This window comes from Plectropomus leopardus, chromosome 4, assembly GCF_008729295.1.
Source record: "Plectropomus leopardus isolate mb chromosome 4, YSFRI_Pleo_2.0, whole genome shotgun sequence".
NCBI lineage: Eukaryota > Metazoa > Chordata > Actinopteri > Perciformes > Serranidae > Plectropomus > Plectropomus leopardus.
Genome location: NC_056466.1, coordinates 14,348,858 through 14,374,807, shown reverse-complemented (window position 1 = coordinate 14,374,807; position 25,950 = coordinate 14,348,858). Strand labels below are relative to the sequence as shown.

The 25,950-nt window shown below is 37.7% G+C and overlaps 1 protein-coding gene across 2 annotated transcripts in view; it reads left to right on the top strand.

Moving 5' to 3' along the window:
• The first annotated feature begins 1,360 nt into the window (after nt 1-1,360).
• coro2aa (coronin 2Aa) overlaps nt 1,361-25,950 on the top strand; it is a 51,250-nt gene continuing 26,660 nt past the window's right edge. Inside the window, exon 1 of one of the 2 annotated variants that reach the window (XM_042484831.1) lies at nt 1,361-1,658. In XM_042484831.1, the coding sequence (XP_042340765.1) occupies nt 1,644-1,658 (15 nt within the window). In that variant the 5' untranslated portion in view covers nt 1,361-1,643. Of the gene's footprint in view, nt 1,659-25,167; nt 25,472-25,950 lie in introns of those variants that run through there. The other variant, XM_042484832.1, reaches the window with a different exon arrangement.

Sequence of the window (25,950 nt, the reverse complement as noted above, 5' to 3'; positions counted from 1 at the left end):
GACAAACACACTGATATGCTTTGTGGGTTGCAAGAAAAACATTATGACCTGGCTTTAAAATGAAATATGAACTGATAGGTAGGACTTTATTTTGAGGCTCTCTGAAGATTCCTCACATCTCACATTATTTGATGAGGGAATGGCCTACAAATCTTAAATAAAAATGTAGATCGATTAAAACTGCTCAAAATACAAAGTAGTCATACCGTAAAACTTCAATGAATAGCCTGGTCTATTATTTGCCTCAATCACTGAGTTTAACAAGCTTATATCTTGGAAAGGCATGGGATAAAAAATACTATATACAATGATTCTGTAAAATAATTTTAAATACACAATACTGATAATTATGAATATAGTTCACTGGACATTTCCCTATTTATTTAAATAGTCTTCTACATCTTCTAATCTCTTTTTTGCATTATTCTTGTTTATTGTGCTGGTAATGCCTTCTTCTAATGGTTTCAGTAAAATTGAGTGAATAAAGGAGAATGTTACCAGGCTAACCATGTGTGTGGCATTTCTATATTTACAAAAGTTAAAAATACATATTTGTATGTGTGATTTAAGCAGCTAACAATAACTCCAGCAGCTCAGTTTTATACATCCAAAGAACTTCTATGAAAATGAACTGCATGGCAACCAGACTGGGCCTCTAATTAAGAGAGACCTCCAATTGGCAAAATATGCAGCCACACTGGGTGAGTAAAAGGGACTGGGCCATTAACTGGGACCAGGCTTTTTGTTTTGAAGTTTTATGGTATGTATTTTTTTGAGACAATAAATCAGTCTGATAGTTTGGCTATTTTACAGGAACAAAATGTGAATAAAAACAGCACACTTAACTGAACAAAAACATTTCTAAGGGTAAATGAGGGACAGGAGTGCATTAAAAAAAAGCATAAAAGTAGAGCTTGTTCATTAAAAAAAAAAAAAAAATCTCCCTTGGACATCCCTACTGAGCTGAGCTAAACCCCAAATGTCCTCAAATCCTAGCACCGCTCCTGCACTGGACCTTCAATTATTATAGTACTTTTTTGGTTTGAGGTAGAAATACTCAATTCGGTGGAGATTTTAAATGGAATTTAAATAGGCAAACTTGACTACATAGGGCAAATAATTTATTTTAATGTACATAATAATTTTTCATTTTTATCATTTTACAGGAAACTGGAATGAAATCGGGTCTGACGGAGTTCAATAAATATTTTTTTTAATTTGTAAAAATTAGTTTTTACGTGCATTTAATGGCACTTTTATCACCCATTGGTGACACAATATGCTCGTAATCGACCTGGATTGCCCCTCCCTGCTCTTCCTCCTCCCTCCTCTTCTTCCTCATCGTCGCATCCTGTATTCGCATCTCCTCCTCCTCCTCTTCGGGCTCCTGTTTTCTTTTTTTTTCATGGTGACTGTGCGCAGAGGGACATGCTCTATCTGTGAGCTTTTGTTTTTGTTTTTTTTCATTTTTATTTTTGGGGACTCTCAAGGTCGAGCCGAGCATCATGACTTTTAAATGACCACCATGCCACAACCACCGGTGTTATAACACGACCCGTCCACCGCCACCTCCTGCACGGCTGCACTTCACGCGCTCCTCTCCGGGGAAAACTGCCACCACCTGCCGACGCCTCTCGCACCATATGACCGTCTCAAAGGTGAGTTTACTTCAGTGTGAGCTCGTGCAGCATGTTGGCGCACGCTTGTCCCGCTGCAGGCGTGTTTCTGCAGCGCTGCTCTTCGGGATAAACGGATAGTGCTGCTCAGAGTCGGACAGTTTAATTTTAGGCTGCACACTTGCAGCGTGTAGCTCTGCCATGCGGCTCCTCTGACCGAGCCGGGCAGCAAAAGCACAGCTTCGGGGTTCAAGTGTGCGAGGAGGTGTTTTACAGTTGTGGTCGTGAGTTGCTTAAAATGCACGTGTTTTGATCTGTGCAGTACAAAGTTATGGGTTCCTTTAATCGTGTTTTAAACTTGTCGACAGTCTCTGAGCAGATAGCGTGCCGTTTTATCATGAGTGCACAGCTGTTTGTACTGAGGCTGATCACATCAATAACGATCTTCTCTCTGACATAACTTCAAATGAATATGGACGGTGTTTAATGGTTTTGGTTCTAAAAAAAACCCCCCCGAAAACTAGATGCTCATTATTGTTTCCCAGAGCCCAAAGCATACCGGTAATCTTCAGATTTGCTTGTGACAGGAAGAGCAGTCCAAAATCCGAAGATTTTAGGTTTAGTGCCATATAAGCAAGGACATAGGTTTCATGTGAACCCTGGGGGAACCTATATTAAAAAGCTTGTTTTTTGTGGGGTGGGGTTCTCTGCCACAAACTTTTGAGCTTCAAACACTTTACTTCCTGCATCGTGGTGATTATTTTGCACCAATTTGTGCATTTTCTGCATCATTCTATGGTATAAATTAGGGATGTCCCAATCAAGGTTTCTGTTCACCCCCAATCCTGATCTGAGTCTTTTCATACTGAGTATCTGACCCGATACTTACCTGGATAATACAGCTGCACAATTCACACTTCAAGTACTTTAAAGTTATTGAGATCAATCCAGTGTATATGCGTGACAGTTTCATAGCTCTGCAATGCATTACAAAAAAAGGCCTGCATCCAAACAGTTCCTTAAAGTTTTTTAATTATTTTCTTTAAAAAAAAACCAAAGTAAACAAAGTAAACATGTTTTATGTGGCTCTTACCACAATTCCAAGTAGTGCAGTGTTTTGTTTTTGTTTTTTTTCAATAAAATAAGAAAGTAGACAAACTGATATGTGTCTTTAGAAATTGTTCATGCAGGGCACATGCTCAAAATAATCAACATGATCAGTTAAGAAATGCCTTGATTGGGCCTGATACCAATCCTTCAGATCTGGTGGGGAATTGCTTGTGTAAATATCTTTAATTTTTTCAAAGTAGAAGTCTTCTGCTTTGTTTTGATTGGGAGTATTTGGGGTGCACAATTCATTGAAATATTATCAAAATCACAACATGTCCAAGAGCATTAGCCAAATTGCAAGAACTGCATTTTTTTGAAAAAGGTAAATGTGTCACAACATACCATTATAAATGAAGCAGACAGAGGTGTCCCGGCCTGCAAGTCACCGTTTATTGCTGGTTTTATCTCAATGCTGATTAATTTTCTGTTAATTGATTAATCAATTTATCAGCTAAATGTGCCAACAACTAGCCAACTATTCTTCTTTTTTTTTTTAAGAAAGCCTGACGTTTCCTCACGCCTCATGTTATTTTACCACTTAATCAGATTACTTTCAGAGACAGCGCACAAAAATCACAAAAATGCACAGCAGATTGGTAAATATATCTGAGAAATAACTGAAACTACACTAAAATTCATATTTAGCACTGAAAAGTCGAGTCTACTCAGATTTAATTGGTTGATGACTTGATTGAAAGACAAATTAATCCACAATTTTACTGATAACTGATTAATAGTTTACATCATTTATTAAGCAGAAATGCTGCTTTGAGCTTTTCAAATGTGAGGATTTTCTCTGGTTAATAATAATTCTCTGGACAAAACAAACAATTCTACAATTATTTTAACTGCTGAATGATGAATCATTTTAGTCATACAAACTTACAAAATATTTTTGAAAAATGACCAGTATAATTCCCTAAATCATGACGAGAATTCTTTGGATTTCTTAGTTTATCTTATCTAATTTTTTTTATTATCATATATGTTTAAAAAAAAAAGCGACTTCAGTGACTGAAATCAGCAAATGCGAGGTATTTTCGCAGGAAAAAATTATATAATAATTAATTGATAATCAAAATGCATAAATGCTGATTAATTTTCTGTTGACTGACTGATAGATTCATTGACTTATAGTTTCAGCTCCAAATAAAACAATTCATTTTATTTGCAAGGATCCCAAAGGCCAGCTGGTCCCAGTTGGTCCAGTCACAGGGTCCAGATTTCTCTGTAGTCATTAGTTAAACATCCACACATTACAAAATACCACATATTATTTATTTCACAAAATGAATATTGCAAGAATAAATAGAAAAGGCACTTTAAAAAAAAAGCTCTGTGCCAGAAATTCACTGTACTCCAAAATAAAGTGTTTACAAACGTGACACGTACACGAGTAACTTGCCGTCCATTTAGAATGGACGTGTGACCCACTTTTGTACCGTGACCCACCAGTTGGGAACCACTGCCCTAAAGCATCCCCACATCTCGATTTATAAATGACTCATTTCAATCATTTTTTGGGGTGGGTCATAATTCAACAAGAAATATCTGACACTTACCAAAAACTGTATGATATTTTTGTGTAGTGCTTAATTGATTAAATTGATTAATTGATTAAACGGCCAAAAAGTAATCCTCCCAATATACTTAATATCTTTGTTTTTTAATTTATTGGACAAAACAAACAATCTCAATTTATTAGCCAGACTGAACAGTCGAATTATAATAAAAATAATAATAATTAATAAAATCATTGGTTGCCGCCCGCCTGTCTCACATGTCCCACCAGCAACAATATCCAGAATATTCGGTATCGTACCCGTTCAGTTCATAATGCCATCTCCATGTCTGCAAACACATCATTAGTTAGAAGTGAAATCTATTATTTGTCTCTGTGGGTGACTGTATTCTGTCCGTTCACCAGTTTACCACCAGATGGTTCATTGTTTTTACTCACTTTTGTCTGGACGGACGTAAACAAACTTAAGACAAAAGAAAAAGCAGTTTGAGAGCTCCGTGTTTAATGACCCGAGGCTAATGTTCCCCACATGTGGAAACAGTGGGAGAAACTCAGGACTTTCTGCCAACGGGCTCCTCCAGTGTGGCATCACTTCCACAGAGGCCGGTCCACGGCATAAAGACGGATTTGACTCATGTACAGTTTAATATCGATCTGCTCAATAAATCACTATTACTGTTTTTGGACCAATATGGCCACAATATGGTATGGTTTTCCAAGACTGATTCTAAGCAACCTCTGATTAAAAAAATAAGTTATTATAAATGATAAGTCGATCTTTTCACCTGTGATAATTTTGCCTAGTTTTCATGTAATGCTGTATATTGATATCTGAAATATATTATTTTTACTTTCGCACATTTATTCCATCCATATTCCCCATATCTAGTTTTTAGCATTAGCTCAAACTAAGATGCAGATGGACCCCAGCAAAATGAGAAAAAAAGCCCAGTTTCATATGATTAAACATTAAAATTAAAGAGTATATGCAAGAAAAACAAGAAAAAAAAAGAGATGTCGATGCAGGTTTCATATAAAATACTGCCCTCTTCTCTTTCAGTTCCTGTGGCTTCTGCGGACACGTTTGATGAGGTTACTTGGACTGAAATGTATTAAGTGTCGCTCTTTGGTGTGATGCACGTGAATTTTTTCATTAGTGGCGCTAACAAAGCTGTGTGTCGTAAAATCACCAGGTTTTCATTCATAAGCCTGAAAAGCGTTTCAGGCTGTAAGAGGCTGTAATGTGCTGCGTTGAAGTGAGACAACATGAGTCGCTGTGTGAGTTGAGTGTGGAGGTGTCATGCCAGCTCCAGATCTTTCTAAGTGGGCCTGTCATCCACCGAATGGCAAACTCCTGCCAAAATGAGCATTAGACTAATGAGTTTGCATCCTAACCTGTGAGAAACAGAAAAGTCCCACAGCCAAAAATAAACCTCACCAGCCTTTGACACTTTAAAACCAAAAGCAGATTGGTTTCATTTCTTTAAAAAAAAAAAATACATGGGAAGAAAGCGATGAGCAACAACAGAAGAAATGACCCAAAACATACATGTTTTTTGCTATATCTCCCTGTTTCTTTTAAACCACATATCTCTTACCCATCGGTGAAAGCCTGTGCAGTATCCCCATTTTGTTTTGCTGTCTTTATTTTTATTGTACGTCATTTTTTGTCTCTATTGACTGATTGTATGTTGTGTTAATTAGTAAAAAGGTAAGAAATTTACCTGAAAAACAGTTTTAAAAAGGGGGAATAATGAAAAAAGACTTGAAAAGTGCTTAAAATTATTATAATTCTGTAACATAATTCTAAATAAATTATTGTGATTATTATCAATTAATTTTTTTCCCTGGCTTTTCCAATTTTTTCCCCTAGTCATTTGGCCCTAGCTCTTTTTTTTGCTAAGTTGCTCATTGCCTTTTTTTCTACGTGTTTGAAAAAAATCACACTAATTTGCTCAGGGTTCAGAGGTTTAAAAATGTGTGTAAGGCATCTAAAAGAAGCACAAGAAAAGTGATGTTGTTAGGTTTCATTGGGTTAAATTTTATTTTACATTTTTTTGAAGAGGAGTTTGTTGTGTTTAAGGACCGTGTATTTGCTTCTATTTTAGTTCTCTTTGTGTCTCTAGTGAAATCTGTTGTGCACTTTCATGTTTGGCCATAAACTGCCATTTATCTCTGGCATGTTATCACACAGACTGTTAACACATACCTGAGATTCTCCCATTTTGTCCAACCTGTGACTCGTGCTATTTGCTATGTAGGAGCTCAGTTATTCAGAGACTCTATTGTTTTTCCACAGAGTTATTTTCTGTTTATCCTGTACTACAGCTCACTGTCGCCCACGTTATAACAGTTTCTGAGATGATACACAAACAGTTACAGGTATCAAAGTCCTACCTGCTGTAATAACTGCTGTGAATTGAAGGTGTGCGTTTGAGTAAATATGCCCTTGGGCCTGAGGGCCTTATTGACCCGTATCTCTCTGCTGTTGTGCAATAAAGTGATTGCCAAATAAGGTATAACCTGTATTCTGGACAAACAGTGTGCTTTTGTTACCTCAGACAGCGCCTGTTGATGTTTACACTCATGATTATAGAATGTAGACGGTAGGTTTATTAGTCATTTTTACACAAAGTTTATTAAACAAAATTACGTTTGTCCTTGATCCTGCTACATCTTCGGAGTTGTTAGATGAGTTTATTAAAATCACCAGCTACTATGAGGAATCCATGTGTTTCTTTGGGCATGTTGCTGCTGATGCCGTTATTAAATTCCTGCAGTGCATTTTTTAAATTTGCATCAGATTCTAGTGTCCTTATGGCTCCCACCAAGGTCGGTCCATCCAGTGCAATAGCTTTATCCGGGATGTTAGGGGTTAACCATGTCTCTGTGAAGATGTGCGTAGAGCAGTCTCAGCGTTGCTGAATGAGCCTCGATCGCATCTTATTCACTTTATTCTCCTGCAACCAGACATTAGCCAAAAGAAGGCTTGGTCGAGGAACAGCTCCCGATCCAAGTCGAGTCAGCCGCGCCCTGATGCCGGCTCTCTTCCCTCTCTTTGTCCGGCGTTTTCAGTTTAATTTCTCCCCTCTGGAGACAGTCTGACTGGCCGCTCGGCAATGCCGTTGGTGGAGATCCTTTCACAGTCTGCTGCATTCAGTGCAAACACCACACAACTTTTGCCAATGTTGATAAGTGTTTCTCTGTCGTAGAAAAGTTGTGCTTCAGCAGAAGGGGCCATGGTGTCGAAAAAATGTTTAAAAAAGTAGCATAATATAGCAAAAAAATAGCAAGAATTTGAGGAGCTACAGGCTGCTGCATCTACATGCGCTGCCATTTTCATAGCAAGTAGTAGTCTGCACTGCAGGTGCAGTGTTTTTAATCTCACTTGGAAATGAGACAAAATGAGTAGGGCAAGAAGAGCTGGAAAAACTGGCAGATTGATAAGTTAATTGACGCAAAATTAAATACAGAAAAATGCATTTTCTGTCAGTTTTGGAATTCAACTTGTTTAAGTCTATTTGTAATCAAAAATACAAGAAATTTAATGGCTTCCGGTTCTCAGATGGAAATATTTGCTCTTTTTGTAGTATTTTATTACAATACACTAATTATCTTTGGGTTCATTAAATAGCCAATCTGGAGCTTTCAATCACATCAAATGATCTGCATTGATAGATGGGATTCAGGGGATTTTGTGGACTTTTAATTCAAAATGAACAATATGCTTTGTTGAGGCCAAGACTGAAATTGAATTGTTTTTCAAAAAAAACAAAAAAAAAAAAGACATTTAAAGACATCACCCTGGGCTATAGGTGACTGTGACATGCATATTTTCCATTTTTGACATCATGCAAACAAATACAAGAAAAAAAAGTAAAGTTGTTTATAATCAAATGCACCAAAAATAATGTAGAAAACAGTCATTGGCAATGAAAAACATGGGTTTCAGACTCTTTCCAACCATTCTAATTAGATATTTATTAAATAAAAGTTAAAAAAATTAAACTAAATGAGAATCTATGACATAAAAATTAAATGAAAATAAATTTAAAAAAAAGATAAATATATACAAAATAAAAAAAAAACATTTAAATTAAAATATATGGATAAAATACATACATTATAAAACAAAATAATATAATAATATGCAGTTTAATTGACTTTGAAAAAATATTAGTTGCAGTCTTACATGGTTTGATGCATTCTCGCTTTAATGCAAATGAGTCAAAGACATCAGTTGATAAGAGGACGTCCAACTGTTCCTGATGCCCAGATAGTGAACATGCTGCTCTGTTGAATGTGTCGAGTTTGTGGCACTTTGATGGATCATCAGGTGTCACTCTGCACTGAGGTGAGAAACCAATTAAAGGATTGTTAGTCATTGTGTAACCAGGTCAGTCTGTTGAGGTCTATGTTTGTACAGAATGATGAATACAACACAAAATGGTGAAAATCTGTAGCTGTATGGTCAATTTGAAGGTCTGTGACTTATTAATGATTCACTGGCAATATTTTATTCACTCCTATCAACAAGGATTCATTGCATGATTACAGATGCTAACGATCCCCAGAGGATGAACCCCACCGAATTTAGTCATCCTCTGATTTTTCTTTAGCGGCACGTACAGGTTAAAGTGATAAATTGTATACTACTTTGGTTTATGACAAAATATCTGCAAAACTAATTGAATTCCCATCAGCCTCAGCTGTACTCTGTGTTTCGCGCTAATTAGCAGACGGTAACCTGCTAACATGCTAAACTAGGGATGGCGACCATAAACACATACCTGCTAAACAATTAGTGAGTTAACATACTGACATTAACATTTAGCTCAAAGCACCGCTGTGTGATAAGAATAGTCTCGTCTACAAAAGATAAATGAACTTTCAACTTCAGCCTGTGATACCACCTTCAATTATTTTTTTTCTAGTTAACCCACAGATATTAAGTGTACAAGAGAAAAGCAACGTTTAATCAGTTAGTTGATTGACAGAAAATCAGTTGCCAACTATTTTGATCACTGAATAAACTTTTTAGTCTTTTCTTAAGCAAAAAAAAAAGCTTGTTTGTTTCATGTTTCTTAAATGTGAAAGAAAAAAATCATGATTTTCTTTGGTATAGACCTACATGTAAATTAATAAATAATGAAAATAATAAAAATGAATGAATTAACTGTATAGCTTTGGACTTTTGGCTGTAGGTTGTATTTATATACAGGTTGTTGACATTTTATTGACAAAATGATTAAATGATTTATCATCAAAAAAAAAGTGGACAGATGAACTACAAATGATAAATAATTGTTAGTTGCAGACCTAATTTGAGCTGCTGTAACCAACAAATTTATTAGCTGTTTTGTCCTACCAGCAACTATCACTGTGTGTGTGTGCGCGCACGCGCATGTGCGTGTGCACGTGTGTTATAAATATCCTATTTGTCTTTATGCTGGATTATGTCACTGATTTAGGAACAAGTTAGAAACTACCTAAAGGTGAATGAGGTCACCTCTCATGTCCTCTGTTGCTTCAAAGTCAAAACACTCATTGTGCCTCGAGGTGGTGGAGGAGGAAAACCTGATGTTGCCACTAAATAATGCCTCATACATGACTATAGGCCCAGAACAAAGCCACCAGGGGCCTCAAATCTGACTCCTCCTCGACCACCACTCCCCATGTGGTTCACTCCTCACTGAACCTCATGAAGACCTGCCTCTCTGTCATGTTGTTTTTTCCTCCTGCTCTCAAACTCAGACTTAAAATGTATCTTTCTGGAGTCATAGACAAATTATTTTATCCAGAAATATGTAAAATGAGGCACTCTGTTCTTGTAAAATGTAAGATTTTGTCATAAAAAGTTTGTCATCCTAGAATCATAATAGTGTTTTCCGTGCATTCTTTGTAAAGATGCACATAAAACATTAAACATTACAGAATAATGTTTAATGCTAAAATGTCGTGTAACAGTAACGCAAGTATAAAGAGTCATAAAGTCTGTTTTTCAGCATTATGTGTGCTAAGGGTGGGAATCACCAGAGGCCCCTGATATGATATTATCACCGTATTATGACATTATTGTGATTTTAATGTTTTCCAATATGCTCAGTAATCCAAAAACATACGATTTATTACCATTTTTTGGCTGCAAATTAAGGAAAGACTGTTTTCAGTCTGTTCATCTCACTTCAATTATTTTTATTCCAGCAACATGTGGACTGAAAAAGCAACTGTTTTTATTTTTCTAGCAGGCCACCAAAAGCTTAAATGGTATTTGCAACATTAATAATTTATGTAACAAAATATTGATACTTACATGTCTGTGTATTGAGACAGTATAGCCGCAGAAAATATTGTGATACAATGCTGTATCTATTTTTTCCCCAACCACTAATCTGTACTAACATTATCTTACATAACACACCATCAGCTAGTGGTCACCAGAGCTAATAGGAATGTGGGCAGTTTAATTTCAGTGTCATGGCTTCAAATACAAATTTCTTTTCATTACATATTATTCTGCCTATATTATTCATCAATTGTCTATAAAATGAAGAGAAATGGCACAATTTGAGGTGATGTCCTTTCAGATGTTTGGTTTAACTGACAGTCTTGAAACCGAAAAACAGCAAATCTTTACATTTAATAAGCTTTTGACACATTTAAAAATAATCTCAAATGATTAATTGATGATCAAAATTGCCAGTTGATTTTCTATTGATTGTTTCAGCTCAGTTTTGTCTTGATTCCTCTCTTTATCCTCTTGTTTTGCATCAAGATATAATTCTGATCTGCGTCATTATCAACACTTTTCATCAGATGGGGGAGCTGTATAAAGATAAAGTGGGTTCATCATCCGACACTTTCTGTCGTAAACAACTCTAATCTTTGAAATCACAGTGATGATGATTTTTATATGATGTTTTTCACTTGCTCGATGCTCTCAGGGCAGCAACCAAACAGGTTCAAACAAATCTGCCATATTTGAGTGCAGAGGCTTTAGGAAACAATCTGCTGGTGGATGTTAAGGATGATTACTGTATGCGTCCTGACAATGGTTTAGGAAATCCTAAAATGCCCTTATGTAACGGGAGAGTCTGCACGTGACCGCAGAACCTCTCACTGTTATTGTCACACACAGACTGCCTGAAGACCACTAGCTCCCCCCGAGCTAAACCAGCTCCTGCTGTGTCCTGTCACTGCAGGATTGGCTTATTTGAACAGTACAGTTTAATGACTTCTTCAACAATAGCTTAAAAAGACCTGTCTGTGTCTCCAGTCTTTAGTGTTACATCACTGCCACTCAGATCAGTGGTGGCAGGTTGTCCTGCACGTTTCTGACATGACAGCTGTCCGACTGTTTGAGGATTATCTGCTCCCACGTGGGGCGAACAGGGAGGGGATTACTTAAAAAATAGAGAGGGAGAGAGAGTCTGGATTTGTGCAATGTAAAGCGCACTGTGCTCTTGTACAAGTTTTTCAGGCTGCAGGGAGGAGGTGCTGTGAAGGCCACAAACATAAGGGAGATAGGAAATTTCAGCGCACCAGTAGGACACAGAATAAAACAATATGACATTGTTGGTTAACCCTTCATTTTCTGCAGCCTCTCATGCATTAGCTTTACTTTTGCGTCACAGACCTAAGGATCCCTTTTCTAGAAAATAAACGCCTGGCAAACTTTGAAAAACCTGGAACGTCATATTTTTCACTCCTCTGTCAGCCTGGATTAAAAAATAATCTGCCAGCTGCACCATTTTAACCCACTTCTCAAATTGAGACTCTTTCTTATCCTGGCAGCTGGAAATGGCATCTGCTCAATTAATGCAACACAAGAAAAACATAAAAAATGTGTTTTGAAAATGTTTTCTGTTCATCCCGTACCTTCCCCCTGCTCACTCGTTTAAGAGTTCATATGTTCAGGCTTAATTATTCAATGCCTTTATTTTCATTGTACAGCTGAACAACAAAACTAGGTGTCTCCAGTGGTGCATGCTGAAACTTCACAAACAAGCAGACACATTAAAGACTATATTTCTTAAGTATAAAAACAAATACATTTAAAAAACAGGGTATTAAAGTTGAATAAATATAATATACATATTACACATAATGATAATTTTGCACATATTCAGGATATAATGCACATATGTATTTAAATATTCCACTTAGTTGAAGTGCATTGAATATAAATAGAATAAAAATACTTTTAATGCATTTTTATAATGAAACCAATTCATGAATATATTAAAATATGAGCAGGTGGTTGTTCCCAGCCATTACAACAAACTAACATTAATTCATGTCAGTGATACTCAACTGTAGGTGTGCCGGGTGACCTGCTGACCATAATTCACAATGAAAATAAATGTATTTTTTTCTCGTATTTTGAATGAAAATAGATGCCATTGTGCATAGAAAGGCATCAAAATAGAGGTTGTGCATTAAAATAAGTGCAAGGAAGTGCAAGGGGAGGGTCCCCTGACAGAGGTCTGGGCTAATTGTTTGTATATTAATATTGATGTTTGTATAGTTACGGGCCCCTGGCCTCCTGTCAGCCCACAAAAGTGCCCCCTGGGCAAAACAAGTTGAGAATCCTTGATTTACGTATTTACATGAGCTATGAACACCAGAGAAAACTGATCTTTTTTTAACCTTCTCAGATTATTTTCACTGTGTTTTACAGGCCTAAATAGGCAGAACCTACAGTATTTCACAGGAAAATAAGAGAGCAAAAGTAAGAGAAATGTAGATATGTTTGTCACTTTACTTGTTAATCATCCTGTGATTCCCAGGTTGGGATCCAATGCTGTCTTACAGCTTTTTTTTTCATTAATGTTAAATTGATCTTAAAGTCCATCAGCAGCTACAGGATTTGTTTATTTAAGCAGCAATGTTCAGCTTGTGCTGTTTTCTGCAGTCAGAGGGTCTTAATCGAGGAGCAGATGGGTCAGCAGAGTCTAATTCATTATTCATGAAGAGAAGTAGATGGCCTCTTACACGTACGTGTGTGTGTGTGTGTGTGTGTGTGTGTGTGTGTGTGTGTGTGTGTGTGTGTGTGTGTGTTTGTGTTTGTGTGCGCACCATATTGATCCCAGAGCCCTAAAGTAACCGTAATGGTTGTACCTCATGAAAAATGCTGTCAGAGCAGATGTATGTTTGTTCCCTGATTAGATGACTGTGTATTCGTTTGTTAGACTTGACAAGAGCGACAGAGTGAATGCCTCTGCTGCTTCTTATCGCAAAACAGTGATGGCAGCTTTGGTCGGCCACTGGTGAAAACTGAAATATCTCAGCAACTATTGGACCGATTTTAAAGACATTTTGTCCAAACATATATGGTCCCCTGAGGGTGAACCCTATGTTTTTGGTGATCCGCCAGGTCAGCGGTCAAGTGACCAGTTTTTCTGCTCTCTAGCTCTCTCTAACATTTCTCCGCCACTCTCTCTCTCTCACACACACACACACACACAGAGCCAGGCTTTTACAGAGCTCCTGACCATTAGTCTCATTTTGCCACCATGGAGCACTATTGCGATTTGTATATACTGTTGATATGCGAACTGGAGAGCTGTTAGTTTGTTTCCAGCTTGCAGAGGATTTATCGTCAAGTCTAATGGCGCTGTGGTAACAGTCTAGCTTAGTGAGTGGTAGTGGCAGTAGTGTGAGCAGGTGAGGTGTGTGTTTGTATGCTAATGCTAATGTAGCACAATGCACATTTTTATATTTTTGCATATCTCTTAATCCTACCATTCTCTGTGTTTTCTCTGTAATGCATCACAACCCCCCCACCCCCCAGCCTGCGGGATTAATTAAGTATTTCTTACTCTGATTATAGAGATTAGTTTTCAGTGAAATGTCATGACTTCTGTTGGGTGGATAACCATTAAGTTTGGTACAAACATTCATGTTTGGTATCACAGGAAGGAAATCCAGGTACTCCAAAAAATATATAAAGGAGAAATGAAATATTAAAAAGCCTTTTTTAATAGTGTCTAAATCATTAAAAGAGCTGCCTCCAATACTGCAGGTCCTTGTCAGGCCTTTTAAAACAGACAATCAGGGTGTGGCCTCACCTATATAGTAACAGGAACCAATGAAAGGTCATCACATGACCCAGATAACAACATGACAGGAGAAACTAATCTAAAATAATGAAAAATAAAACAGAAACACAAAATTACACGAGATGAGAGTATCATGTTTAGTATGTTGTGATTGTACTCCTCAAAGTATTCTTCTAGACGTTTTACTCTGCAGTTTGAGATGTCAGACACAACACGGCAGCGAGCTGCACATTCTGTGTGTCGAGTATCACAGCACGTTAATGCAGTTAGCTAATGTGGGTGATCTGATTAGCGTCCCTCAGCCTGATAGTGGAGCGTGCACTGCAGCAGCACGCCGTCTGTGAATTGTTTATAGGGAGAGGCTGTGCCTATATAAAGGCGGGCTAATCCCTTTGAGTCACAGAAAGTGAAACTCACCTTGACTACAGTCACTATGGTTGGATGGATGGGTGGCCTTGGCCGCTGAGACTCACCGTATTAATTTAAGTGTCACTTGTTTGGTCTGCGCTGAGGAAGAAGCTTGTTGCCTTTGCTGAATAATTGATCGTCCTTCAGTCTATCTGTCATTTAATATTTATCACAGATAGTAAATTCTGCTATAAAATGCATCTCTTTAACATATCAAATCCTAAGGCAGAGCTGCTTGAGCTAATTTTAGAACATCAAACCTCCTTTTGTGCCTTTGCACATCTTTTTTCCTCTTCCTTCTTCGCTTTGATGCTGAATATTTTTAATTGTGTCAGGAGCTTCTGCTGCAGAGGCCACTGGCTGTCTGCAGAGCAGCTCGGCTTAGCTGTAATTAATACGAGATAACAGAGACCCTCTGGAGGCTACGACCTGAGACACACTCTTTCCTCTGTGCTACAGTGTGACATGATCCATAATTATAATTACCTCATATGATATGGGGGAGAATTTTCTTTTCAAGTTTAAATAGCCTGCAATTTCTTAATGGGGCAGCATCTTATGTGCTTCTTTTCGGGTTTTTTTTTCTTCTGTCAAATTAGGAGACATGGAAACATTTCATGTGCTCCAGCTGCACAGAATAGAAGGAAAATGAAGGCATCAGAAGACATGAGCTTATATTGTTTAGTACATTTTAAACTTGTGAAATGTTTTTTTTTATACGATAGCCATGGCCAGATACGTTTTTAGGGTTTCTGTCCATCACACTTTAATGGATGTGATATCTCAAAAGCGCTCTAAGGGAGTTTCCTCAAATCTGACACAAACATTCACTTGGACAGGAATAAACTGGTTAGGTTCTGGTAGTCAAAGGTCAAGATATATTTGACCTCAAAAAACATATTTTTGGGCTTAACTCAGGCCAACTTCCTTTTGACATCATAATATACTACAAAAACACCTTTTTTTGGGTCATTACTCAACACCATAACTCAGGCACAGAAGGGGAGGAATTTGGTTGTGTACTTAACTGATGTGTGTGAGCCGTCCATAATTTCGCAGACATGGATATAAACTGTAAGTGCAACTTGACTAAATCATGGTGGCATGCAACCATGTGGCGGTAATTTTAGTCTAACAAAGTCATGTGACATATGTCACTTCCATCTTGACATACTAGTTCACACTTGTTAAAATTATGTAACAGACGTACCTGTACCCGTACCTTTAACCCAAATCATGACCTTTAAATGATCTTCTAAACCGAACAAAGTAGTTTTGTTGTCCAGACCCAAAGTAGTTTTGTTGTCCAGACCCAAAGTAGTTTTGGTGACCAAATCTACATTTCCTGTGAACACGGAAGTTTATTTTGAAAAGATGCTGCATGTAGTGAGTGGAAATTGACAGAAATGTGATTTTAGTTGTGCTTCTAGTTTCATTTAGCAAACAGCTAAATAAAGGCCTACTTGACAAACTGCAACAAAATATTGGAGTACCTGAAATACTGTTATGTGCCCCGGGTTTGTGGAGCTGTGTCTCTCTGATCATCACGTGTTGTTGCTCTGCAGCCTCCATCCAGTGTATCTGCAGGCTGGACCCTTTTACCGTAAACCAGTAAAGAAATTGATCTGGTTTCCAGCTCATCAAACCCAGCGTTTAGTAGTAATTCTGGATGCCAGATGTGTTTGTCTGAAAGATTAAATTCTTTATGTCTACAGTAATCAAAGAACACATAAATACGTCTCAGTAATAGGATTTTAACTTCGATGTGGGTCTTGATCTTTAAAAGTGAGTGCAATGCATTTTTTCCTGAGTGATTCTTTTGATGTGAATTCAGAGATTATTGGCTGCACAAACTGTGTTTTGCTGCCAAACTTGATGTAAGGAGGTTAGTGAGGCTGTGATATCACTGAACAGGAACAGCTGTGTTGATGCATTTATTGGAGTGAATCAGATATGAAAGAATGAGGTGCGCTGCACAGGCATGTTAACACGTGAGTCATGTAACATTTAAGCTACCAGGAGGTGAGATCACCGTCACACAGTGTACTTCAGTCGTCCATCTGATGAAATGTGGCTCTTTATTCAGAACCGCAGACATCAGCAACATAGTTTCAAAATGACTGTTGGTCATCTTATCAAATACTTGGTTGCCCACATAACTTCCTGTTTGCTGATTGCCATCACCTTTTTAAAAACTCAGCCGATCATCACCTCAGACACTTAGGGAGGCTTTTTGATTTTTATTTTCTGATACAGGATCTGGAAACAAACTTTGGGTGGCAACAGGGTTCTTGCACTGTATGGAAAAGTATTAATTTTTTGTAATTTCCAGGTCTGCATAAGTACAGAAAAAAAGAGTGTGGAATTATATTTGGGTTTACAGACTATTGCCCTCTTCTGTTTTCTAAAATGTAAAATTCAGCATTTCTAAATATAAACTGATCAAAGCAGAATGTTTTTCATGGTGTTTGGAGCCGGCAGCCAGCACAGCCAACATGTTGCTGTTGCTGCTGTTTGAGCAGAAGCAAGCTGTATGTCATAGAAAGTGAGGCAAAGACGTATGTAGGGCTGCCACTTGAAAGTCAGAGATTTGAATCATCGGTCAGAGACCTTCAGTCGTATGAGCTTGCATCAAGTCTAACAGTGTTTTTTTTTTCTTTTCTTTAAATTAATTATTTTTTTTATTTTTTGCAAATCCAACATCCACGACCGAATTAGTTTGAAAGAATATGCATTAATATGTTTGGATTTAATTTCTGTCAGAGGTAACCTTTACGGCTGCGGTTATGGTCATTTGCATGGACACACTGAAATAAGCAAAGCTGCACAGATCTGGTGGAAATTAAGTTATTTAACTTAGAACTTTTTTTTAACTCATTTTTGGTTCTTATTTATAAACAGAAAAAATATATAGTATAAGATATATATATGAGATAGTAATCTAATATCTAATATCTATATCTAATATATCTAATCAGCCACAATGCAAGTTTTCTGAGGGCTGCCAGTTTGTTTTCAGATGTTACAGATCTGTAAAATCTGTACAGGTCTGTAAAATCTACAGAGAAGTCTGGATGCGTATGGAATTTTGAAATGGAAAATGTGGAGAAACCCTGTGGCAAAAGATGCAACCTAGTGATTGCATCAGCATACTTTAGTTACACCTTTGCATGTTGAGACACAGGAGTTGAATATGATCTGAAACTTGATCAATCATGTTTTTATTTTACTTCTGTGGTTCTTTACGTAAGCTTGCTCTCACACTTCATAGTGTTAATTTTAAAGTCACTGCACATTTCAGTGTCGTTGCAGAGCATTTTAATGGCATATTGCAATATAAATGTATATGTTTTGGCACACACACACACACACACACACACACACACACACACACACACACACACACACACACACACACACACACACACACACACACACAAGCAAACGCATGATCCCCTCCAGGCTTACACCTGGTGGAGATAAAGAATAAAAAAAACATCTGTACATTTTTGGACAGATTTTGGATGCGTTCTTCATTCATTTCAACATTAAGTACAAATCAATTTTTTTTCTTCCCATGGAAGGAAGTTGCATTTAAATTTGATCAGTCAACAGTGAACACTTTATCATCCTCAGGAGGTAAAACTGTAGATGTTGGAGCAGAAAATAGACATCAATTTACAATATAGAGCACCCCCCCCCACTATCTGCCCCATTTAATTGTGCTTCTATTAAAGTTATTATTACATTACATTATTTGCCATATTGGAGTCTTTTAATTGCCCTCAATCACTTACAATATCCCAAAATTGAGTGTGAATTACATACATACTGTATAAATTGGAACATTTTAGTGTATGTGATGAATAGAGCGTGACCGATGCTGTATTTTTGGGGTAGATACCAATATTGGGGTGTAAAAAAATGTGGCTATTAATATATTGGCCAATATTGTATATATGCAATTATGCAATGCAATAGACAGAATATTCCACAGTACAGTTTAACAATAAACTTAACTTTATGTAAACTTTATAACTTGAATTTACTTTAAGCATCTTTTTCTTCATTCACTGGTGTTAAAAATAAACATTTCATATTGTGCATATCGGGCAACATATAAACTGATATGGATATATCTGTGATGGGCCAGTATCGTCTGATATAATCTGCTGGCTGATATTTTGGTCAGGCTCTAGTAACGACTTCTTGGATCAGTGTCTTTCCTGTGTGTCTGTGCAGCTGTGGCTCCTCATTTGTACTGTGAAGCACTAAACCAGAGCATACATCAATATGCAAATGAAAGATACATTGAAAAAAGCTCAACTTTGCTTTTTTTGTGTGCTCAATACTCATTTTAGTGCCATACTAAGTAATTTAAAATGTTTTTTATTCAGGGGAAGGTGTTGCCCTGCAGTCATTTAGTCATGTATTTGCTCTCTGAGTGACACATGTAAATTAATCTGTCTTTAATGGAGGTTTCTGTGTATACTGGATGTCAATAGCTCCAGTTGACTTATTCAGTTATTGACTGCACCTGTTCAGCTAAGTATATGCTTGAATGGGACTGCACTATTTGCTCAGTTGGTGCAAACACTCAAGCATTTAAAGCCCACAGTGAAAAACACTCCGCTCAAGTGCAGAGAGCAAAAACCTCACTCCAGGCTGCAATCTGAAACATAGGATTGCACTTGGCACTGAAACCAGGTGTTTTACAGTCAAAACAGAGTCAGACGGCTAATCAGGAATGACAAAGTGAGGAAGGGAAGGTCATTGTGTCTCTGTGGTGTCAAAGGCTCGGGCTTATTTTCTCACAGCAGCCAGCTATTAGTCTGCGACTGTGTGATCTGTCATTAGAGAGTGAGCCTTTGTGGTTTGAGCTCTTTGGAAAGAGTCAGAGGCCTTTAGGACTCCTGCCCTGTCCTTATTGATAATTGAAACACACACATGCGCGCACACACACACACACACACTCACACTCACACACACACACACACACACACACACACACACACACACACACACACTAGAAACGCCAAGGTTTAATCCAGAGCCAAGAGATGAATTAGAGGGAATACAGTGTGACAATAAACGGAGCCTCGGCTGCCAGTAAAGAGTTCATAAATCAGAGCTGACTGTCTGTTTTGATAAGAGGAGCAGAAATATGGCGGCACTGTCCAATCAAACATTGTCTGCCTGCTTGATATCTCGACCACACCTTTGGCATGGTGATCTGTGTGTGTGTGTCATGTTTGCTTAGATTATATCAGCCACGCGTCTCTAAGTAATTCCGGGAAATTTTAGTATCTGTCTTGAGTGAATCACCGCATCACTAACAACAACAATCACTTCCGGGAGACAACCACTTTATTACAATTATGGAGGTTATTCTCATCTCATCAAGTACCAACACTTGATCGGTTTGATTTGATTTGGTCAGTTTGATTCGCCGCTGGTAGCAACGTCATACAAGGAGCTGGAAAGTCCCTTTATGGCAGGTGGGAGGAGGGGTGGTAGATGTGTCCAACAAACCCTGGACTTTCACCCAGGAGTCCGCTGTTCACTTCCCTCATGAATGATGAGTCAAAGATGTTTAGCGCTAACACTCTAAAGCTGGTCACATTATTTTCTTGCACAAAGAAAAAAATTAAAATGCAAAGAGTTTTACCAACGTCGGGCTACTGAACGCTGCTATTTTTAGTTGTTTGTTGTTAATTGGCTGATTGTTTTTAAATCTTTTTGCTGTTGTGCTTTAAGTGTGTTTGTTCTTTTGTGAAATTCATCATGCTGCTGTGTTGGCCAGGACTCCCTTGAAAAAAAAAAAGATTTTGAATTTCAATAGGACTATTCCTGTTTAAATTAAGGTTAATAAAAATAAAATGAAAGTTTATTTTAAAAAAGACTGTATCCATCTCATGAGCAGAAACTGTGAAAAACATTTCAAAAAGACACAATGCATTAAACAAGTCCATTGACCAAGTGGTGAGTCAGGTGAAGTATGTTTTGATAAACCAAATCTACCAGCACAGAAGCCAGGACAGGAGCTGCAGCAAAATGTCTCAGTTTAAGTATATTTAAAATATTTTTTCTGCTTTTACATTAAGTGAGTGAGGCAGCAGTCAACCAGCATCTCCCTTGTTCTAATAATGGCCTCAGTTCCTGGACAGAAAGGGCTGCATTGGGCAATGTAAAGCAGTGAACATATTTTTAAAATAGCGTACACTTATTATATATTAATTTTTTTTTTTTTTGTGGACCTTTTTTAGGTTTCTAAAAATCAACCAACTGAGGCAGCGTTTGCCCTTGTATGCGATGCAAGGGTTTTCTACCAGGAAGTTATTTAAACAAACATTGTGTATCTGTCTGGTTGAAGAGTTAAAAATCTACATATTAATGGGGTAACATTTGACGATTGATGTTGTGTATTGAATGCTTTCGGAAATTGTTGAGTCAAACTCTGTCTTTGATGAGCCAGCCACATCTGTACCAGTTTGTTTCTTATCTCAGAGACAGTGTGTGACCATTGGACTTTGTTGTGTATTTGGTGGGAGACGTGTTTGTGGCCGACTTTATCAGCAGTGTATGCGTGTGTGTGTGCATCTGTGGGTGTGTGGCAGTTCCTTTTTACTCTAGCAGTATATAACTTTAAGCTGCAACATGCATGTTTTGTGTGCAGATTTTAAAAACATTTTTATCATCTTACAAACCATGATGTATTGCCACAGATTAAAGTGCACCAGCAGTGTGTACAGAAGTTAAAATCAGCTACAATATTAAATTGTTGCTTACATTAGGGTTGGACTGGTTTGAGAATTTTCTGACTGATTTGATATCAAGCCAAACGACGGACCAGACTTTACCGAAAGCTAGTGTCTAACTATCATCTAGCATAATATAACGTCTGAAATCTGTGTCCACACTGAATCTGTTACATATGTTTAATTTCTGTTACTTCATGTAAACAAACTACATAAATATCAGCTGCGCGATTGAGATCAGGCTGGAGATGTAACTACTTAAAAGATGAGCACTTAAAGGTGAGCACTTGCTGTCATTCTATGTTTTTCAAATGGGCAACAGACATTTTATGTTGTGATATTAAATGGAAATAACATAAAATATGTTATATAGCCTAGACTGCCATTAGCAATGGTCATTTACCTTAACAGAAACGTTTTGCTTTTTGGCGAGCTCCTTCTGGCCAGCTGCCACCTTATTTTGTTTCTTGTAGTAATATAATAAGACACTGTGTAGATAATTTCTCATTTCAGCTTCATACTTCAGCTGTTCCTTATCCATTGCAACACTTTATAAGTGAGTGACAGGAATAGATAGAAATAGGGCATTGAGTTAAGCTCTAAATGGTGTTTCTGTATTTAGGAAACCTCTTTTGTCAGATTCAAGTGTGAAATGTTGCCATAGAGATGCTGTTTTAGTTTACTTGAGAGACTACAAGTCTCAAGTCCACCTTGTCACCTCTTGTCACCCCAAAAAACACATGAACTTTCTAGTAAACAAACACAACATGCACCTGCTTTCTTCCATCTCTGCTGAAATTTGATCTCTTTCATTTAGCCATGCTCTACTCACAGTCTGTGAGACACGAGTGGCTCTGTTTGTATGATTATTATGATAATATGTCATGCAGGTGCAGGCTACTTTTTAATTGGCCACACTGTGTCATAATGACAAATGCCGGTTCAGCTGGTTTGTATAAAATCAAACCGGTTTAAGCTGGTACGCTGGACCAACAAAACTGGAAATCAACCCAACTTTAGCTTGAACATGAATGCATCAGTAGAAATGATTCAACATAATATTCAGCACTTAAAAAGAGGCCATGCTGCACAATGATAATGATTTAGCCGATTATATTTCTGTACTTAAACACTGTTTTTCTGATCCAAAATCTGTGAAGCACATTTGAACAACTTTGAACTGTGCAACTTTGCACTAAAAAACAATTTCAGATGCAGGACTTTCTTGTCACAGTGTCTTATTGTCACTTTGACTTTGATAATTTAGTTAATTAATTCAACCTATATTTGTACAGGGCGGTCTAATGAGAGCAGTTCACTCTCTTTTGCATGGGTACACAAGACAGTAAACAAAAAAGTTTAACACTTACAAGACTGCAGATTTAAGATGAAACTGAGAAAGGTAATTTTTTTTTTTAAGCCATTAAACCAGCATTAAATATCTGAAACACAACAACACTGGATAAGTTAGCCTTAAATATCTGCACCTCACAGATAGCATCACATCTAATCAGTGCAGGTGAAGGAATAAACCCTCATGATGGTCTGTGTGCTTTAAAACTGGCGTGCAGGCATGCACGTTTGTGCAATAACAACAATTGATCAGCCACAGGGCTACACCCCCGTTTGACCGTGTGAAGGCCGGCATATTTCAGCCCGCCCTCTTATCGACCTGTTAGCTCTTCTAGCCTCCAGTGCTAATGTGCTATTACGTAATGCTTCAGTTTGACCTGGAGTGATAACCACCGCTGTCCAGCTGAAGCCATGTGAACGGCCGGATGGGTTTTGTAGCAGCTGGGATTTCTGCCAAACAGTTCAGCCAATTTAATTTTGAGTGCACCTCGAACCTTTTTTCTTTAACTTGAAGGTTCTTAAGTGTGAGGAGCGTCAGACTGGACTTCACAGAGGACAGATGGTTTGAGAGGGACTGCCAGAGATTTTAACATTAAAAGGAAATATTAGTTGGTAGCGGAGAACAACTGGCCTTCACTCTTACAGTGTAACTAATGAATGAATGAAAAGACATACAATAAGTGAGGATTTTTCAGAGAGCCAACAGTCATGTATGCAAAGAAAAAGTCTCTTTCAATTAAAAACTGCATTTTTGTCTTTATTATTATATGGGAGACGGTATGGAGGTGACAGGGGGGATTAACGTTTTTGAAGGGGCATTCTACCAATTTTACACATGAATATCAGTTTATGTGTTTATGAAAACTTTCAGTTTGGTTCCACAGAAAGCCTTTATTATACAGTTAATATGAACTATAAAAAACTTCATCAGTTTGGGAGCATCTAACAAAAAATGTTTTTGAAATGCATTATGGTACATATAGGATCCAGTGTAGTGCTTTAAACCCACACAATACTAAAGACTTAAAGTCAGGATATTGCAGCCTCAAAGAATAATCAAACATTAATCGATAATGTTTGATTAATGTTTGAAGAAAATGAACTGCTATTAATTTGATATTTTGAGTCACTTTACAAGTAAAATGCTACTTATGTTTAATATTTGCTGGTTTCATTTTCTCAGATGTGATTATTTTCTGTTTTTCTTTGTCATATCAATAATTATTGTAAAAAAATATGTTTGGGTTTTGGATTGTGGTTGGACAAATCAAACAATGTTAAGGGAGTACTTTTTGACATTTCTTTTAACAATTAATCAAAAAATAATCGTTAGTTGCAGCACTACTTGCAGGTTTCTCAGCTTTTTGAAAGTCCAATTCTTAATTATTGTGTGGCCCTTCAAACCACCTCTAGACCATGTGGGATCTCCTGCTTTTGATTAATGGACTGCACTACTGTGCTTTCATTCCCCACCATAAATTTGTAGTAACTTGCTGCACTATTTACTTTACTGTGTGGTGCTACCACTGACTGAAACAATGTATGTATAAATATAGGTTGTCTTCCTGTAATACCTTTTTTCAGGCTTCTTATTGGCCAACATCTTCTTTGTCTTCTTTGCGTGACTTTTGGGTTACAGTTATATCCTGGCCTGTTGGTTTGGCATCTTTTAACACAAGCTTCAGTTGTGTTTTGCCTTTTCATTTGTACATGGATTGCTTTTTTATAACAGTGCTTATGTGGACGAGAATTTTAGAAACATGGAGGGGGAAAAAACATTTTCAAAAAGTCTGTGTCCATGTGGACGAGGCCTGAGACTTTGATTATACTTTGATGTTCAGTGTGTTCTTCAAGAATTGTCCCTGATTTTAGACTCTTGGTTCACTTTGTGGAGGCATTCAAGCAAAACAAAGTTTTCTTAACAAACTCAAGTATTCATCATTGATTTGCCTTAAAGTAAGAACTTTGAATTGACTTGATGTTTAAAAGGTGCCACGCAAATAAACTTAACGCTTCTGAGTATAGTGTGTTTTTATTAGTTATGAATTTAGAAAAAAGACAAATCTGACAAGTAGGCTATTTTATTATTGCGCAACAAGAGTGAAGAGGAACTAACCCTCCTCTTGACTTCTCCTTCTCCTGAAAGATGGAGCAAAAAATCCTGATTGAGCAAACACTGTGGAGGAGTGAAGAGAGGGAGCGGCACTCAGAGAGAGAGAGGGGGAGTGTGATTACCTGCCCTCTCTCTCTCTCTCCTCTCTCTCTCTCCTTGTAGTCACCTCCCTCTCAGGGAGTGTACACACTCCCGCGCTCTCCCCTCCTGCTTGTTCACACACGCATTCGGCTTCATGCTGCACACGCACACATCGTCTCCTCTGACTGTCTGTGTGCACATCAAAGAAGAAGCTCGGTCAGGACTCTGCTCGGACAGTAGTGTAGTACGATCGAGGACGGGCTGTGTGTGTGTTGGTGTGCATGTGTGTGTAGAGGTCAGTGTTGATCCATGTGCTTAAGATAAAGCAAGACAAGTGATTTTTTTGGTTAGATTTTTTTTTTTTTTTGCCCCCCAGACGTGAGAACTTTTTTTCACTCACGTAAGGACCTACTGCTGCCTCTTGAGCCAGTGTCGACTCTCTCGACAGGGTGAGTGCTGCTCATCTGCCAGTTTGACTTTCTCTCACTCCCTTTTGCTTAATTGCACTGTTTTTTCTTTTGCCTTCCATGTTTTCTCTTGATTTCTTTTTTGCTCCGTTGTGTCTGTAATTCTGTTATTGATCCATTACTCTTTAGACCTCTGTCCACAAATATCTGATGCTGTAGGTGTGTGTGTGAGAGAGCTCACTTTTTCCCCCTGTGGGGATTCAAAGTGAGTGTGCATGTGCATGAAGGCAGGCTTGGACAAGATGAAACAGAAACCTCTCTTCCAACCAGCTCCTTGCCTCAAATCTGTGCATACTTGAGAAACTATTTTTAAAAAACTTTCCCTGCAGTGCACAGATTTATTTGACAGCAGACTTTGACTTGCACTCCCTTTCTAGTTTAATTATCCTATTCCTCAAACTTGGACAAGTAGCCACTCATTCACTTCCATAAGCGTGGAAGTATTTTCTATTTTTTGCTGA